At 37.9% G+C, this 16,393-nt stretch overlaps 1 protein-coding gene across 10 annotated transcripts in view; it reads left to right on the top strand.

Annotated features, from left to right (window-relative positions):
- LOC131434480 (prominin-like protein) overlaps positions 1 to 16,393 on the top strand; it is a 157,613-nt gene that overhangs the window by 121,392 nt on the left and 19,828 nt on the right. For 8 of the 10 annotated variants that reach the window (XM_058601226.1, XM_058601220.1, XM_058601228.1 and 5 more), the window contains 8 exons: positions 2 to 126; positions 478 to 501; positions 6,224 to 6,669; positions 6,739 to 7,030; positions 7,099 to 7,302; positions 7,370 to 7,513; positions 7,582 to 7,920; positions 7,990 to 8,111. In XM_058601226.1, coding sequence (XP_058457209.1) covers positions 2 to 126; positions 478 to 501; positions 6,224 to 6,669; positions 6,739 to 7,030; positions 7,099 to 7,302; positions 7,370 to 7,513; positions 7,582 to 7,920; positions 7,990 to 8,111 — 1,696 coding nt within the window. Of the gene's footprint in view, position 1; positions 127 to 477; positions 502 to 6,223; positions 6,670 to 6,738; positions 7,031 to 7,098; positions 7,303 to 7,369; positions 7,514 to 7,581; positions 7,921 to 7,989; positions 8,112 to 8,232; positions 8,464 to 16,393 lie in introns of those variants that run through there. The other 2 variants (XM_058601230.1, XM_058601225.1) reach the window with 2 other exon arrangements.

Raw genomic sequence — 16,393 nt, 5'->3', positions numbered from 1 at the left:
GGACTTCGAGGCGTCAAGCGTGAATTGCTTGCCTCCCTGACCAAATGTAATACCAAGGATTGTGTTGACATCATGGAGAAGTATAAAATTGGACGTTTGGATACCAACGGAATCGATTACAACTCGGTAGGTGCCACGGTTTCCAGCTAATTACATTACTAAATCATCATCCATCAGTCATCGTCTACGACAAACCCACAGACAATGAAGGATGGACCGTGATCATACAGAAAATAGTTTTGCTAACAAAAAGGGCTCGAACCAGCGCTCTCTATTCTCAACACGATAATTTGTTCTTGTCTTCAATTTCATGCTGTCGATTCCCTGCTCCTAATCGAATCCAATTTCATCCTGCTGTTGTTATGTGTATGTGTGTTCGTCTGCCTCTCCAAATCATACTCATCTCGCCTCCAACTTTTCATCATCACGTGTGCATAAAAATAAAAAAAAACCAACAACCGAAATATACACACACAGATACAAGACAGATACTTCCCAAGGGTAGGTTCGATTCACTGTTTGCTGCCGAAAACAAAAAAAAATAATAGTGTGCTCTTGTTTGCTGATTCCAAAAGAGTGTTATTTCCGTTCCGTGAATTAATTTTGGAGAGAAATTCTAATTTGTTTTTTTTTGTTGTTGTTGTTGCCTCCAACTGACCATGCATGCTGTTTTTTTTTATTGTTATTATTTTATACAGTGGGGTCTCCTGCAACACCTCGGGTTGACCTGAGGTGTGAAAAAGGAATCTGCGTTCTAGAGCATATGGGGGATACCTCGACTGATTGGGGCTGTGAATGATTAAAAACCGAAAAACGAAAATCCCTGGCTGACCAGAAGTCATAAATAAGAAAGTATAATGTAAAAATAACTTCATTTGCGTACAATAGAATAAATGGTTTATTGTCCCACATCCTATTGAATTTCCTATATAAATGGTACTTGAAACAGCAGTTTAACCATATTCGAATGAATGTGGACTTCAAACAAGTTTTCAATAAACTCAACAGAAACATTAATTCGCAAGTTTAAGTTATTAAATATTAAATAGACTATAACTATAAAGCTTGCTTCATTTAGAATTGGAACAAACTTTTGTTCATATTGTGGCGCTCCTGGTGGACATATTTGTGAGTTCTTGGCGCCCACGTGCCGGGAATTTTGTCAGCTTCACGTATGATTTTTGACATTCCGCAAATCGACTGTACTTTGTAAACAATCAACATGGAAGTCGAAAGAAGGGAAAAAATTGTGCACAGTTTTTTGGAAATTCCATTGTGGTCTGCATCTAGGCTAGCTAAACAGCTGAAATTACCCAGAAATACCCAGATTTTGAAGACGATTAAGAGGAATCCTAATCTGTCGGACTGTGATTTGGCCAGAAAATACGGTGCTGCCCATAGTACCGTGAGGAGAACTCGATTCCGGGAAGGAATCAAGTCGTATCGAGCTAGCAAATAGCCAAATCGGACCATAAAACAGAATGGTGTGGTCAAAATTCGTGCTCGGAAACTATATGACCAGGTGCTGACCAAGTTCGACGGGTGTCTTCTGATGGACGATGAAACCTATGTCAAGGCTGGCTTCGGACAAATCCCAGGTCAAAAATTTTACTTGGCAACGATTCGGGGGGATGTTCCAGCCAAATTTAAATTTGTTTTTGCGACAAATTTGTAAGAAAATTAGCAGCTGTGGCAAAAAACGAAAGTTTTCGTTACAAATAAGACAATGACATCGAAACTATACTATATAGAGTGTCTCCAAAAACGAATTTTGCCGTTCATTCGATCCCACGACCATCCCGTAATGTTTTGGCCAGATTTGGCAAGCTGTCATTACAGCAAAGTCGTTCAAGAATGGTATGCAGAGAAAGGGGTCCAGTTTGTTCCGAAAAACCTTAACCCACCCAACTGCCCCCAGTTCCGTTCTATTGAGCAATACTGGGCAATCATGAAGAGGAGAGATCTTGAATTTAATAATAAATAACTGAAATACAGGCAATTGTCTTTGTTCCAATTCTATCTGAAGCAAGCTTTAAAACCTGATAATAGAACGGGTGTTTTAGGAGGTTTGTTTTTTTCAACACTTCCAACGAACTGTTACATCTGATAACACAGATAACACCACATAATCTGTGCACAACCCGTGAATTTTATCATAAGACGCCACTGTGTTTCATACATTTGACAAAATTTGAGTTCCTTGAAAACTTGTTTCCAGTCGGAATTCTTTCAGACACTAAAATTTTCGTGAACTCCACGATTGAACTGCCGTTTCAAGATCTAAATTCTAAGGATATGGGACAGTTTTGCGTAGAATGACAACGGTAAACCATTTTAGCTAAGTTAATGAATTATTTCGTGCTATTTTCGAAGCGCCTCGGGTGGAACAGCTCTGAAATATTTGCCAGCTAAATGGTTCTTAAATGTTGTTTGAAATCCGCGCACACTCAAATTGCTCCAATTTTTGATCCCTTGGGTGAAACTAATTCCACGAATTTCACGGTTTCTGGTAAGAAAAGGTTCGAAAATCGTCAGACTGTTGATCGGAAGCGAAGATCCGGGAAAAACTTGTCAGATCAGCAAGAACTACCACAAACGCGTAATTAGGACCTTTAAGTGAACGCCGAACGCCTAAGAAGTTTCATGTGTGCGAGACTTTCGTGCAGAAAACGAAAACTGGAGCTGGAATACGTATGTTTAGGGTTCAGAATGCAGTCGCGGAAATCCAATGATCAGATGTTAGGGGCTGTCCATAAAAGACGTCACGCCTCAAGGGGAAGGGGGGTGTTTCACAAAACGTGACCTTTTGTGACAGGGGGAAGGGGGGGAGGTTTTCGGAATGTGACGTCCAATATTTTCCATGAGCGCATTTTTGAAATACCTAATTATATTACTGCTTTGCCCTATTTCCTGAAAAAAATCTCCACAATAAACGTTTACATTCTATAGGAAAACGCGTATTTCTTGATGTAAAAGCTTCTTCTTGTAAGTTCGGAAATAAATGATGCAGGAAATCATTTCTGTTTTGATCAGCAAAAGTGCACGGAGGAGCGAGTAAATTAGCGAAATTAATAAATTTTGAATAATATGAGTAAAAAAGAAAAAGATGCCTTCAAACGGTTAAACTTAAGTTATGCCCTGACAATTTTTTCCGTAATTTGATTTTCTAGCATTGATAATAGTATATCATAAGAATTTCTCTTATCTGATTCTGATGCAGTTTATTCAATTTACTCCATTTGAAAAAGGGCGGGAGATCAACGATTTCAGACGTAGATCATGTCATGTCTTATCTTGATCATATGTGATTTTCCTCCATCAATATCAAAGCTTATCGAATCATCCAATGATTGAACTTATATAAATTAAGAATCATTTTAGCTCAAAATCACTACCCATTGTGTAACGGAAGATCAGTACCGATATTGATGGATGTGATTTAAAATTCATTGATCAACTGATCATGAAAAGATTCTCCGGCAGTGATCTCGTTTTGATGAGGTTTTTGGTCTTTATTTTCTCAGCCCTGTATGCTACACTAAGGAAATATTATTCTCTACCTAAAATAATAATATATCTGTGTACCCCTAGGAGGAATAATTCAGATGATTTAAATGTTTCATCAATTCCAACCAAATATTTTTGTTAATTTATATAATTGATATTAATCAAATAATTCCGATGATTTTTTAGTTTTAGGGATATTCTTTAATCTAATGACAGCATGTAATAAATCGATTTTTCCCTCATATTTGTATGGTTTGTCATACATATTGAGATGAATTTTGGGTGGGGGGTCGTTACTTCTGTGACAATTTGTGACAAAGGGGGAATGGTGAGTCAAAAATCGTCAAAAAAAGCGCGACGTCTTTTATGGACGGCCCCTTAACGAAATCACACTACTGCGTTTTGGACGACGGGACATATGTGAAGGCGGACTTCAACCAGATTTCAGTAAACCTGTATTGTGATTGCCAAGGACAAGTGTGATGATCCCAAGAACCTCCAGTCACAGAAGACTTAGAGTCGAAGTTCGCTTAGAAAATCTTGAAATTTTGAATTTGAAAATGCAATAATAAAAAAAAACGGTATGATAGATTTCAATGATTATACATTTATTTGAAATGTTGATTCGATATTGTGCGAACAATCTTTGAAAATCGAATAATCAGCAGGAGAGCGATTGAAGATAAATGTTACATCAATCATCCAGAAACAACTAAAGACCTCAAGTACGAAATTCAAGTTTCTAAAGACTGCTCCAGAAAGTATGGACGCACTTTGATATCGCTGTAAATAATTCACAAGTGTTAGATATTCAAATTTTATTCGATATACCGATAATATTAGACTACAACAACAGTATATTATCCTCAACATTTGCTACTTAGCCATTGTAGACTAGCTGGCGCACCTTCTTGCGGACGTTCCTCATTAAATTTCGTACAGAATTCTTGGCGACAAGTTTTGACACTTTTTTCCAATCTTTTTCGAACTGTTGAATGGTTTCGGCTGCCGAGACATGTTTCCTAAGATGTGCCTTCGTTAATGCCCAAAATTCATGTTTTTTGAAACGAAAGTGACATTCTACCGTTAATTTCGAGTAGTGGCTAGAAGCAAGATCTGGCCAAAACACAACAGGATCATTGTGGCTTCTAATCATAGGTAGAAGTCGTTTTTGTAAACATTCCTTGATGTATATTTCGCTGTTCATTGAAGCAGTGGTGATGAAGGGTTTCGAAAACTTACCGCAGCTACAAATTGCTTGCCAGACCATAGCTTTCTTACCAAATTTTTCGACTTCAATGGATGTGTCGGACTGGTTTAACACTTGCCTTTCTCGCACCGTATAATATTGTGGTCCCGGCGTGGATTTGTTTTTGGCCACATCCCGAACTGAAACCTCTTTCTTTTGCTCGAACGCCTTCAGTATACGTTTATCCAACTGAGGGTTAGCAGGACCTTTTGTACACAATTTTTCGACTTTGTTCCATTGAAAGTCCACGCATTTTGGAACAAACTAATGGAAACGAATAAACAACTGCACAAGTGGTTAGAGAAGAGTGTAAACAACAGGACGCAGCCATAAAAATTGACAGATTCTGAACCATTGCGAAATGGCAGCGGTTTTTGGTTGCGTCCATACTTTCTGGGACAGTCTTTAAGGTCAGAAACAATTGAAAATTTACTAAATAATTGGGTGGATTGGATGGGCTTTTACCAAACCAGAACGAAATTATTTTTCATAAAAATTTCATGAATCAACCTTTCCAATATAGCTTTTTAGCTTAGTTGACCGCCCGTGAGTTTCCCGTGAGTGATTGATCAGAGAGCCGTTAAAGTTGCATATTGAGCCAAATGCATGATACTAGGGGGGTCGTAGATCATGTTGTTATTAGTGACCGAGGAATTCTCTGTATCACCACAAGTGTCACAGGAAAGGAGTGGTGTTAGTGGGACGAGGAAATGATTAGGATTTATCTTGGTTACTTATAATATTATCATGTGTTTATTGCTCTGAGTAGCCGAGAATGTGTTGCAATTTTATCGCGTTTTGTTTCGAATGTTTCGATCAATCACTTTACTGGATGTTGTTTGATACACAGTGTAATTAGACTTTTTCCAGTGCAACACTTAGGTATCGCAACGTACTTCGTATCGTTTTTTTTTATTATTGCATTTTTAAATTAGAAATTTTTCGTGGGGCACTCGTTACTTTCGTAAAACCGAGTAGGTGCAGGCATCATGAATGAACAGGTGCATTTGAAAAAATGTCTCCCTCTTCTGAAGGCTCAACACGGTTCAACGATCTTCTGGTGGGATTTGGCATCATGCCACTGACATGAAAGATGTGCTAGAGTGACACAAGGCGAATTTTCAGAATGAATTTTGTGTTTACGAATTTTAAACGGTACACTATTCAACCCCACAGTTTGCAAGAGAATCGTTCACATGCCAAATCAGTTGAAATACCATATAGAAGGAATGCCCCATTGTACGAAATCCCACTGTATTTTCTAGTTTTTTTTGTGGGCTGTGAAATGGGACAATCAATATCACCATATTTTATTAATCCCCCCCTCTGCTTGTCGTACGTTTGATAAACAGCTTCATAAACATGGCTTGATTCATGGTCATCCAAAATTTGTTGTTAAATTTGCGTTGAATCATTCTGATTATTAAACTGACTGATGAAATTGTTTTTTGTGCAATTCCAAACCAGCTACCGGATTTGACAGATATCACAAATAGTGTAGCGGAACTGCTCACCGGAAATATCGAACATGCCGTCAAGGAGGGCGTAGACCAGTTGGACAATCTGAAGAAAACGTTGAAGCAAACCGTCCGGGACAATATTCCACTGGTGACGGCAGCGGTGGATTCTACCGGACGAGCCATCAAATCCGCTTCGAACAAGTTGACAACGCAGTTGAACGGGGCATCGAACACCATCGGCAATAATACCTATAAACACCTGGACACGGCCGATGATTACATTGCCCAGTACGGAATCTACCGCTATTATGTCGGATTGGCCATCAGTTCGGTGTTGCTGCTGATTTTAATGTGTCTCGTGTGCGGTCTGCTATGCGGAATATGTGGCAAACGACCCGATGGCTATGGTGACGATTGCTGCAACAAAGGCGCGGGAGGTCGATTCTTGATGTTGTAAGTGTTGTTCATCGGTGCTTTTTTCTTGCGTAGGTCGAGTTCTAACCCGGATCGCTTTTTATTCAGTGCCGTGGCCATCATTTTCCTAACATTCTCGGTGATGCTGGCGCTAATGCTAGTTTCATTTTTGCTGGGAAGCGTCGCTCGCCGAGGGGTTTGTGATTCGCTGAAGCAACCTAGGGATAGTCAAATAATCGAGTATATGGACACCTATTTTAACTTCAACAAGCAATACGAGCAAATCCGAACGCAGAGTGCTCGGTCCGAGTGGAAGCTGCAATCAACAAACCGAGACGTGGATCCTATTCACATAGTGGAAGTTATTGAATCTTGCAGCGCTAATAATTCGGTTTATAAGGTAACTTTTACTGTTACAGTTTCGCGTTCCATTGAATTAATTTAATAAAAATGAAATTTTTCCATCAGGTTCTCAAATTATCAAACTTCTACGACATCAAAGAGATACGACAATTTCCGGAGGATTATGGAATCGTTCGAGAACTGAATACTCTCCAGAAGAAAATCCAAATCGACAAGGTCGTCATTCTGGGCGATGAAGCCAAGGCCGATATCGAAAAGCTACAGCATTCGGAACTGAACCAGTTCGAAGCGTACAAATTTGTAGACAATGTAAGAACTACTAACTGCCTATGGAACTATCGTTTCCGATGATCAAAACCGACTGTTTTTTTTTCAGCTCACACCGAACATAACACAAAGCAACTTGAACGAAATTGCCGACAAACTGCGGGACGTAGCCAACAAGCTATCCTCGAGCAAGGATGTAAACGAGATTAAAGTCAGCTTGAAAAATCAAGCGCTTCACTTATCCTCCTACCAAGTAAGTCAATCAAAGTTTTGCAAATATCGTCACCATCAACTAAACCAACCAACCAATCGCTTTCCTAGTCTAATCTAGTCGATCCGATGTTGCGCTCTACCAACGAGCTGGTTAGCCTGTCAACGACGTTGGACCGGAACCTGAAGTTCGGAAAGCCATCATTCGGAGAAGCGATTGGTGATTTCCTCACGGAAATCAAGAATGCCGAAGAGTACATCAACGATCAGGGGCAACCGTTCGTGGAGAAGGTCGTCGGAGAGCTCATCGATGGTTTCCTCAGTCAGATTCATTCCTACCTGGAGCTGGTGATTGAGCATACCACCAAGGAAATCGGTCGCTGTGGTCCACTGGCGAATGTGTACCAATCGATGACGGTGGCCACGTGCAATCGGGTCGTGGACCCATTCGTAAGTAGAGGAAGGTTTGACAGTTGATAGGATAGATTGATTGATTTTTTTTCTGTTCACCTTTGACAGAATGGCTTCTGGGCTGGAGTCGGCTGGTGTTTAGCCATTTTCCTGCCAACCATCGTACTGTGCGTGAAGCTATCGACGCTCTACCACAAATCCGATCCCTATCCCGGACCGCTAGTCGAATCGTAAGTGTAACCCAATAACACGTGTTGTTTCTGCAACATTCGATTCTTTCGCAAGACTAATCAGTTATCATCTGTTTTTATTTGATTCGATAACACACACACACACTGTTCATTCATGTAGACGACAAAAGTTGACTCCGAACTTATGAATCTTCTGTTTCCAACCTTATCTCTGAACCGTTAATCCCATTTGTTAATCGCATCTTGCACCTTTTTTTAACACGGTCCACTGTGGAATGACAGCAAGTCCCTTCCGTTTTAACCATAGCCTGTAGAGTCTGTAGGATGTAGCATTAATGCGTGCAATTTGTAAATAAACAGTATTACTAGTTTGGTTGTGTGTGGCCTTTTATTTCCGATTTATTCTGTCTTAACCATGGTAAACAGTCAAATCTTTGATTAGTTTGTCTAATCCCTTCCCGAAGAGTAATGGATGTTCGTTTATCGGTAAAAGAAAGTTGAGTGGCCAGTGACTCGGAAGTAGTTTCAATTCTTTCTTCTCAACTGTTTGGTAAGTTGCTTAATGTTGGTATCCACGTAGTGTCTAAATCTTTCATGTTGTGCTAGTTGAAGACGCAATATCAGTAATCTCATTTGTTGATTGATCCATTCTTGAATCATGAATAATTACTGTTGATACGCCATTCATCCAAAAGCTTGACTTTCTTTTGCTATCTAAATTTTTTGAACGACATTTTTCGGTAGTGGCATGCATTTACTTGTTTACTAATCTGATGTTTGTTATGCTAACAATTAGTGTTGTTTGAAGCAATCGGTTTTGGAATGGTAGTCTAGGTAAGTTGCTCTATAGAAGGGATTGAACTTCAAACGAATACCGATTATTTTGTTCGTTGAGACTGGCAGTGAAGCCTTTGATTTTGGTTGAAAAAATCTATTTCTACGTAATAAGAGCTCGGAAACTTATGGCATGCGATCTTGGCGCCCCGTCTATCACAGGAATAAGTGTTCAGTCTATCGCATCAGTTATTCCATCAAGCAATACGACATGGTGTGAGCTTTGAGCTTGAGCTTGAGCGAACACCCCTGGTTGCTACTCCGTTACTGATCGGGATTAGCTGAAATTGTACAGGGAGTTTCTAGATGATCCGACCCGGGACTGGTAAATCATCCTTCAATGTACATCTTCTGGTAATCCCAGAATTCAATGATCAGTACCGGCGCCGGCCAGGCCCGAACGTAGATCGTCTAAGGAATGGGAAGGAATGTTAGTCCAACACTTGTTGTTACTAGAGGCCGTATATACTACTGCGCACTCCACAAGCGTCACGAAAGAAGGATATTTGTTAGTAAAAATTTCAGTATTGGTAGTATTCGCTAGCGACTCAGTATGTTCCGGGTTTAAGATGCTCGGATGCACCACTAAACTCACTGACTTCCCGAGTGAATGTTTCCCGGGAAGTTTTGATTCACAGTTCTTATTCGAGGAAACTGAAGAGAAATTTGCAATACTATCGCGACAAGAATAAGAACTTCCCTATTTTTTATAAATGAAATTACGTGATACAAAATAAACGAGTGAATAGGATTTAGACAAAATAGTTGATTCATTGCATTGACATATTCTAAACAGTTGTTATAAAATCATTTCAAATCACCAAATAAAGGTCAACAGATTTCACGCGCGTCTTGATTCTTTATTATTTCCACTTTATTATTTCAATTATTTATTATAATTATATTCATTGATCTGGGCTGAAGGCTACCGAGAAAAATATTAATTTATTATTTGAAATATTAATATCAAGTGTATTTTTACTATGTATTCAATATACCGATATATGTTATCTCTGTTATTAACTTTGTAATATGAACGTATTTGCGCAATGATTGACTTTTATCATTCATTTTATAATCCTGAAAGACAACCAATAACATGGAAGAAGAAATCATTCCTAATAAAACTTTTCCGAAGCTAGACGGAAATTGATAGGTTGAATGAAGAGATAATTTAGTAAAATAGAGTAATCAGAAGTGAAACATTGAAAATATCTGATAACTGAAAGAAAAAAGAAACCCCTGCAATTGTCGCCTTTTACGACATGGAAGCAGGAACCCAGTGGATCTATTCTTGGTTCATTTTTTTCCGCCGGATTCCACACGGCATCTAGGCTGGTACTGTCCGGAGAGAGCTAATAGGTACTATCAATCTCCTAGTGGACACCATCCCCTGCAGGCAGTACGATATGGTGTGGCAGACAAAGTAATAATATAATATAACAATAATATCAACATTTTCACGTCTAGGGGTTTTAAAGCAAATGTAATCGATGCGTTCAGCTTCACTGCGAACACCAGCTGATAGATTATTTATACCTTCAATTTCGTTATCAATTGAAAATGCTTTCTAGTTTTGATATTTTATAAGTTTTTGTCTGTCTTATTTAGAAAGGTATATGCAATCACATACCATTCGATTCAGTTCATCGAACTGAGCAATGTGCTTATGTGTGTATGTCAAGTAATCTCACTAGGTTTTCTTGAAGATGACTTAAACGATTTTGACAAATTTAGGTTCAAATGAAAGGTCTTATGGTCCCATGCGGAATTCCTGGATTCGAAACAATAAACCTAAAAAGTTTCCTGAACTGGCCTCAAAACTACTCCAATCAGTAATCATTATCAGTAGACGGCCAAGTAGTAAAGTAGCTGAATTAACTGTGAAGTTAACAATATGACTTAGCTTTACCTGCTTTGAATTGGAAATATAGGTGAATTATGACGCACCTTTTATGAGCATCTATAAAGACGTAAATTTACACCATTCTTTCAAAGTGTGTAGAGATCATCAGAATCAGATGGAAAAGGCCTCGGAAATTCAACGAATTCTCGTAGAGATTTATGGCAACCAGTGCTGTAAATCTTCATTCAATTCAATTGAAATCGAATCTATGCACACACCGACGATCACTCTACTGCAGTAAACTTCACATTCTACCACACAACCTTCGCTGTCGCACCGAATGTGCATCATCCCGTACATCATTAGCGGCCCTTACACGAGCATTAAAAATGTCATTTTAAATGATGACTAACTAATGATATATTTCAAATTTGTTAGAAATTTCGTCATTAGTGCACCATTACACGTTCATTAAAATGATATTATTTTTAGTAATGACATTTTTAATGACTCGTGTAAGGGCCGCTATTGGTTTCTCTTTCTACCGAAGCACAGTTTAACCACCGTCATTTTATCTCTTAAAGTAACAAAATGTCTCTTACAATTCAATGATAGAGCGGCCTTCAAATCAGGTTCATGTAAACATTCGAATTGATTTTAGATAATGGATGAAAATACATAAAATTAATGGCCCTTATTACCGTTCAGTTCGCTTTCACGTTCACTCTCACTTCACTTACTTTTACTTTTTTTCCAACAAAATGTTAGTAACATGATTTTCAGAATAACTTCAAGCTCATCCAAGTAATTTCGTTCTTTCTTTGAAGTGACTTTCGTAATAAGAACCTATATTCACTTCTCTTGATTTCCACCGTGCAGTGGTACCAACAGTTCCCTCTTGCAGTTTTCATTTTTAATATTTCGAAACACATCTCAACACACATTTCAAACAGTCGAAATTATCGATTTTAACTTTTGCTGATGATATTTGAAAACTCAAATGAGAACCGCCACCCTCTGTTTATCATTATGGTCGGAGAGAGTTTTGGTTATCGAGTTGATGTTCATTCGCACTTGCTCACTACCCACAGTGAAGACAAGGAAGACAATGACACAGGTAGAATCATCTGAGAGCCACGGGAACAGTGTAAATAACGGGTTTTTAATCATCTGAGAGCCACGGGAAAACCCAAAAGGTTGGTAAAGGGATTTCACACAAACTGAACCAACGACAAACTGGAAAGAAAAAATTTCAGTGCGTATTGTTCTTGTTACGCTTCGAAAGAAAGAGTCCGAAACGCAAAAAAATCTGGCATTTAACCGAACCGTTCTTGAAAAAGGCGGGTGAGTAATGTCACAAACATAACAGAAGGGCGTGAATACCAACAAAAATGATAATCGTTCGCAGAGCTTAAAATTGTCACGCATTCTAAATGAAAGAAACCATTCCAGCATTTCAATAATGTCTCATTTTCAATGTTTTACTGTCTCATTCGTAAATGACCGACACCAGAACAAACGAAGAGAGACGAAGCATTTTGGTTTCTCATCGAAAAAATGAGAGAACATAATTGCCAACGTCACTCTTTCCTCTGTGACAAGACGAAACCAAACTAACGTCTTCAGGGAGCATCAGCAGAATTTCAATTCTCATTCTTTCATCGCTGTATTGAAAATATGTGACGCTTGGCTATAAGAAGTGACTAAAATATGGCAAATCGAACTAATTACATCCCAGAACTTCTTTGGAAACCAAAACTACTACAAATTCGAGCACCAACAGTTAAAACTTATTGTGAAACCTTTTTCTGTCGTTTTAAATTCTCACAGCTTCGGTTGAATATCGACACGGCATACTATGGGATTTTCACTGAAAACTGCAAATGACTGAAAGGGCAAATGAAAGAAAAAAACACAACTTTGAAACTACTGTCCCGCTTATGTCATTGACTGGACATAGATTTAGTTCTCATGGTTTGCAAGCGAAGCTGAGAGTGACACTAATTTCTTGTCATTTTCGTCTATTTTTCAGTCAATGAAAATGACTTTTATTAGCTCTGATCGTTCGTATTAGTTGATTGTGTGAATGTCGTAACTTTTACTGATTTGCTTCCAGAATTGTAACGGTGCATTTATACTCAAGATTGACTTTTTGGCGATAAATATTTTCTACCACACAATTGAAAAACGCGGATTAAATGACAGTAACATACAGAATTTTTATGTCGATTATTTCATTTCGAACTTGCATGTTTCAGTGGAAGAAACTACCAAAATGTTGTGCGGGATTGATTTCTGGTATTCAGAAGAGCCGAATTGTGGAGTTTTCTACGATATTAAACACTATTCGGAGTGTTTTCCTCGAACGCGAAGCAGTCAAATGCTGGCTTTATTTGCATTCGTTTGGTGCTAATTTTGCACTGCGAAAAGTGCGCATCGTTGATCAAATCATTCTTGATTTGCACCAAACTGATGGTTTTGATTTCCGATTTGTAAAGAAGTAATCTTCATGGTTCTTAAATTTCCACTTTTCGTTGTATTTTGCTCCAATGAAAACAACCAGCAGCTGAATGACGCAATGGAACTGGGGATACTGGCTCTGCGAACTTCCCGCAATTGATTCAATACTGAACTGAATTCGTGATACTGGAACTGAGCTCTGGACATGAATGAACCGGAATTCATTTCCTGCTCGGCTGCAACTGCAAATATATCACCTCTTTTTACTTACCCAGGTATAAGAAACGCGCCATAAGTTTTCCTCTTTGACACTCGTTGATACTCGTTGAGAAATTTAAAGAAATAAACTTTAATTTTTAGTTATTTTTGATTATGTCATGTTATCATAAATTGACGATCATATTTTCGATGGCATGTAGCAAAAATTATGTTGATACGATAGAAACAACAAGACACGATCAAAAACTTATCACTCTCTCAGAGGGTAAATTTTGAAAAGGCACCCCATAGTAAAGCAAGTCCTATTCCAGACAAATGGGCTGTCCAAACATCAGTAAAAATACAACAATGTTATAGTTGTTTTTTTTAGATTTACATAGTAGGAAAACTTTGTGTAGTTCTTCGGGAGTATATTATTAGTTATAAATAGAATCGATTTATAGAATTCAGAAACTGGAACAAGAACTAAACAGGCTCAAAATTCAGTTGCAATTTAGTTCTAGAACTGAATTCTGAATTTAAATTCCGAAATCAAGTTCCAGCATGCAGGCTTTGAATTCTGGAACTAAATTCGGAAACAGAGTTTAGATACTAAATTTTGAAGCTAAATTTTAAACTAAATTCATTTACAGAAATTAATACAAAATTCAGCTCCAGTATTCAGCAGCTGAAAGCGATTTGCGTCCAAATGAGAGCACGACATGAGCATTTCACGCTTTATACCTGGTTTGTTCTTACTGATTGAGTTCTAAATTGGTACATTTTGAGAAGACACCCAAAGTTTTTTCAGTTGATATTTCGTTTTTATTTTTACCTTTTTTTATATATATAAAAAATAGGTATAGAATTCGCTCAAACTTTCGAAAATTTTTCCGAGGCCCGGAGGGCCGAATGACATATACCAATCGATTCAGCTCGACGAACTGAGCAAATGTCTGTGTGTGTGTATGTGTGTGTGTCTGTATGTGTGTTGTCAACTAAGAGGTCGAGATCTCAGAGATGGCTGGGCCGATTTTGATCAAACTAGTTGCAAATGAAAGGTCTCCCCGTCACCCAAAACGCTATTGAATGGTTTTGAGATCGGATGTTAACTTTTTGAGTTATACGAAGTTTTATGTCAAAATTTTCAGTTTTTTGACAGTATCTGTCACAGTTGACCTTGAAAACAGAATATGTTTGCAGACTTAGATTCCGCACGATAATACCTATCCAACAAGCCATAGATTGTTAAAATCCGTCCATTTTTAACGGAGATATCGAAATTTTTGTGTAAACAAATTTTCCCCCTATTCCAGCAGTAGGAGTTTTGAGCGCTGTATGACAAAGAAATGCTTGGGAACAACGGAAAACACGATTTTTTATTCTGTTACATACAATTGTTTCTAAGTACCAAAAAGACTGTGTACAGCATCCTTTTTCATGACATTTAGCCTCGGACCGATTTTAGCACGGCTCGTTTTTGGCAACATAATCGTTCGAATATGACATATATAAACCAGATGATGGCAGATTTTTTTTAATTATATTGTTTTAAACTACTTACAGCAATAAATGCTGGAAGAACATAACATCCATATACCATTCGAATCAGTTCGTCGAGATCAGCAAATGCGTGTGTGACAAATAATTTCACTCAATTTTCTCGGAAAATTTCTTTTCTACAAATTCAGATTCATACGAAAAGTCGTATGCTCCCAAACAAAGTTCCTGAATTATGTTTGGTTCCGACCTCTGGTTCCGGAACTACAGGATGATATATGAAACGAAATCAAAATTGTGTAACTCATTCTACTCGTAGATGGCTGAACCGATCTAAGATTCAAATGAATTCTAAGAATCATCTATGATTCAAATGAGAGGTCTTAAAATCCTATAAAAATTATTCAGATCCGATTTCTGGTTTAGGAGATACAGGGTGATTAGTATAAAAAATGAAAAGTTTCAAGATTTTATAAAACATTTTGCTCTTCAGCCAGATCCAACATCCGGTTTCGGGGATACAGGGTGGTTGGTATAAAAATGTCTATTCCACATAAATTAATCAGGTTTATCGGGTTAGCAGATTTGGATAGCCGATAAAAAAAAATAACTTTTTGTCGATTCAGAAGGCACCTAAAAATTTAATTCGTGCTATGATTTCTCAAAGATGTCTTCACTGATTTTCAAATATTTTGAAACAAATGGTAATTATACAGCTATTCAGGAGAATTTATCTGACTTCGGCCATACCGATTTTAGAATTCCCGTTCCAGTATAAAATCGTTTCTCAAAGCTCAATCGTTTTCTCAAAAAAAGCCTAATCAAATATCAGAAACAAAAATTCAAATTAAAATAAACTTATATACAAAATTAATTAATTTTATCCAATTATGACTTCCAGTTCTCGAATTAAATGATGATGAATTTTTAAAATTCAAACCGATATAGAAGATGGGATTGAGCTTCAAATTTGGACTCAAAACTGTTGTAATTTATTCGTCATATGGCCATACGAATCGGTTTGGGTTATGCTGGTTCCTGAATACCGGCTCTGGAAGTACCTTAAATTACCGTAAACTCTAAAGTGGAACTTACATATCATGGCATGTTTAATCGATTATCACACTTTTAGATTTAAATTCGATCCGATTTGCAGTTTCGACATTACAGAGTAATGAGTGATTAAAATCTCAAATTGTCGCTTAAAACGACGGTCATTAAAATAATGTCATGAAAACTTAAACACCGAAGAATATTCATGCAAAAAACACATGCAGATTGGTAAAAAAAGGTATCATCTCACTGCTAGGTGGATTAAACACGTTTTTTGTATTAAGCTCGATTGCAGTCCTACGTCAAGTAGACTACCCTGATCGAATTTGCACCAGCATTTGATTACTGGTTTCTCTCCAAGCTGCAAGGGTCTGTTTTTAAGTCAACCTTTAAGGGCTGAGTCTTCTTGAAGGCCCTCTTCACGATTGCC

The sequence above is a fragment of the Malaya genurostris genome, chromosome 3 (assembly GCF_030247185.1).
Source record: "Malaya genurostris strain Urasoe2022 chromosome 3, Malgen_1.1, whole genome shotgun sequence".
Classification (NCBI taxonomy): domain Eukaryota; kingdom Metazoa; phylum Arthropoda; class Insecta; order Diptera; family Culicidae; genus Malaya; species Malaya genurostris.
This window is presented reverse-complemented; position numbering and strand designations above follow the sequence as displayed.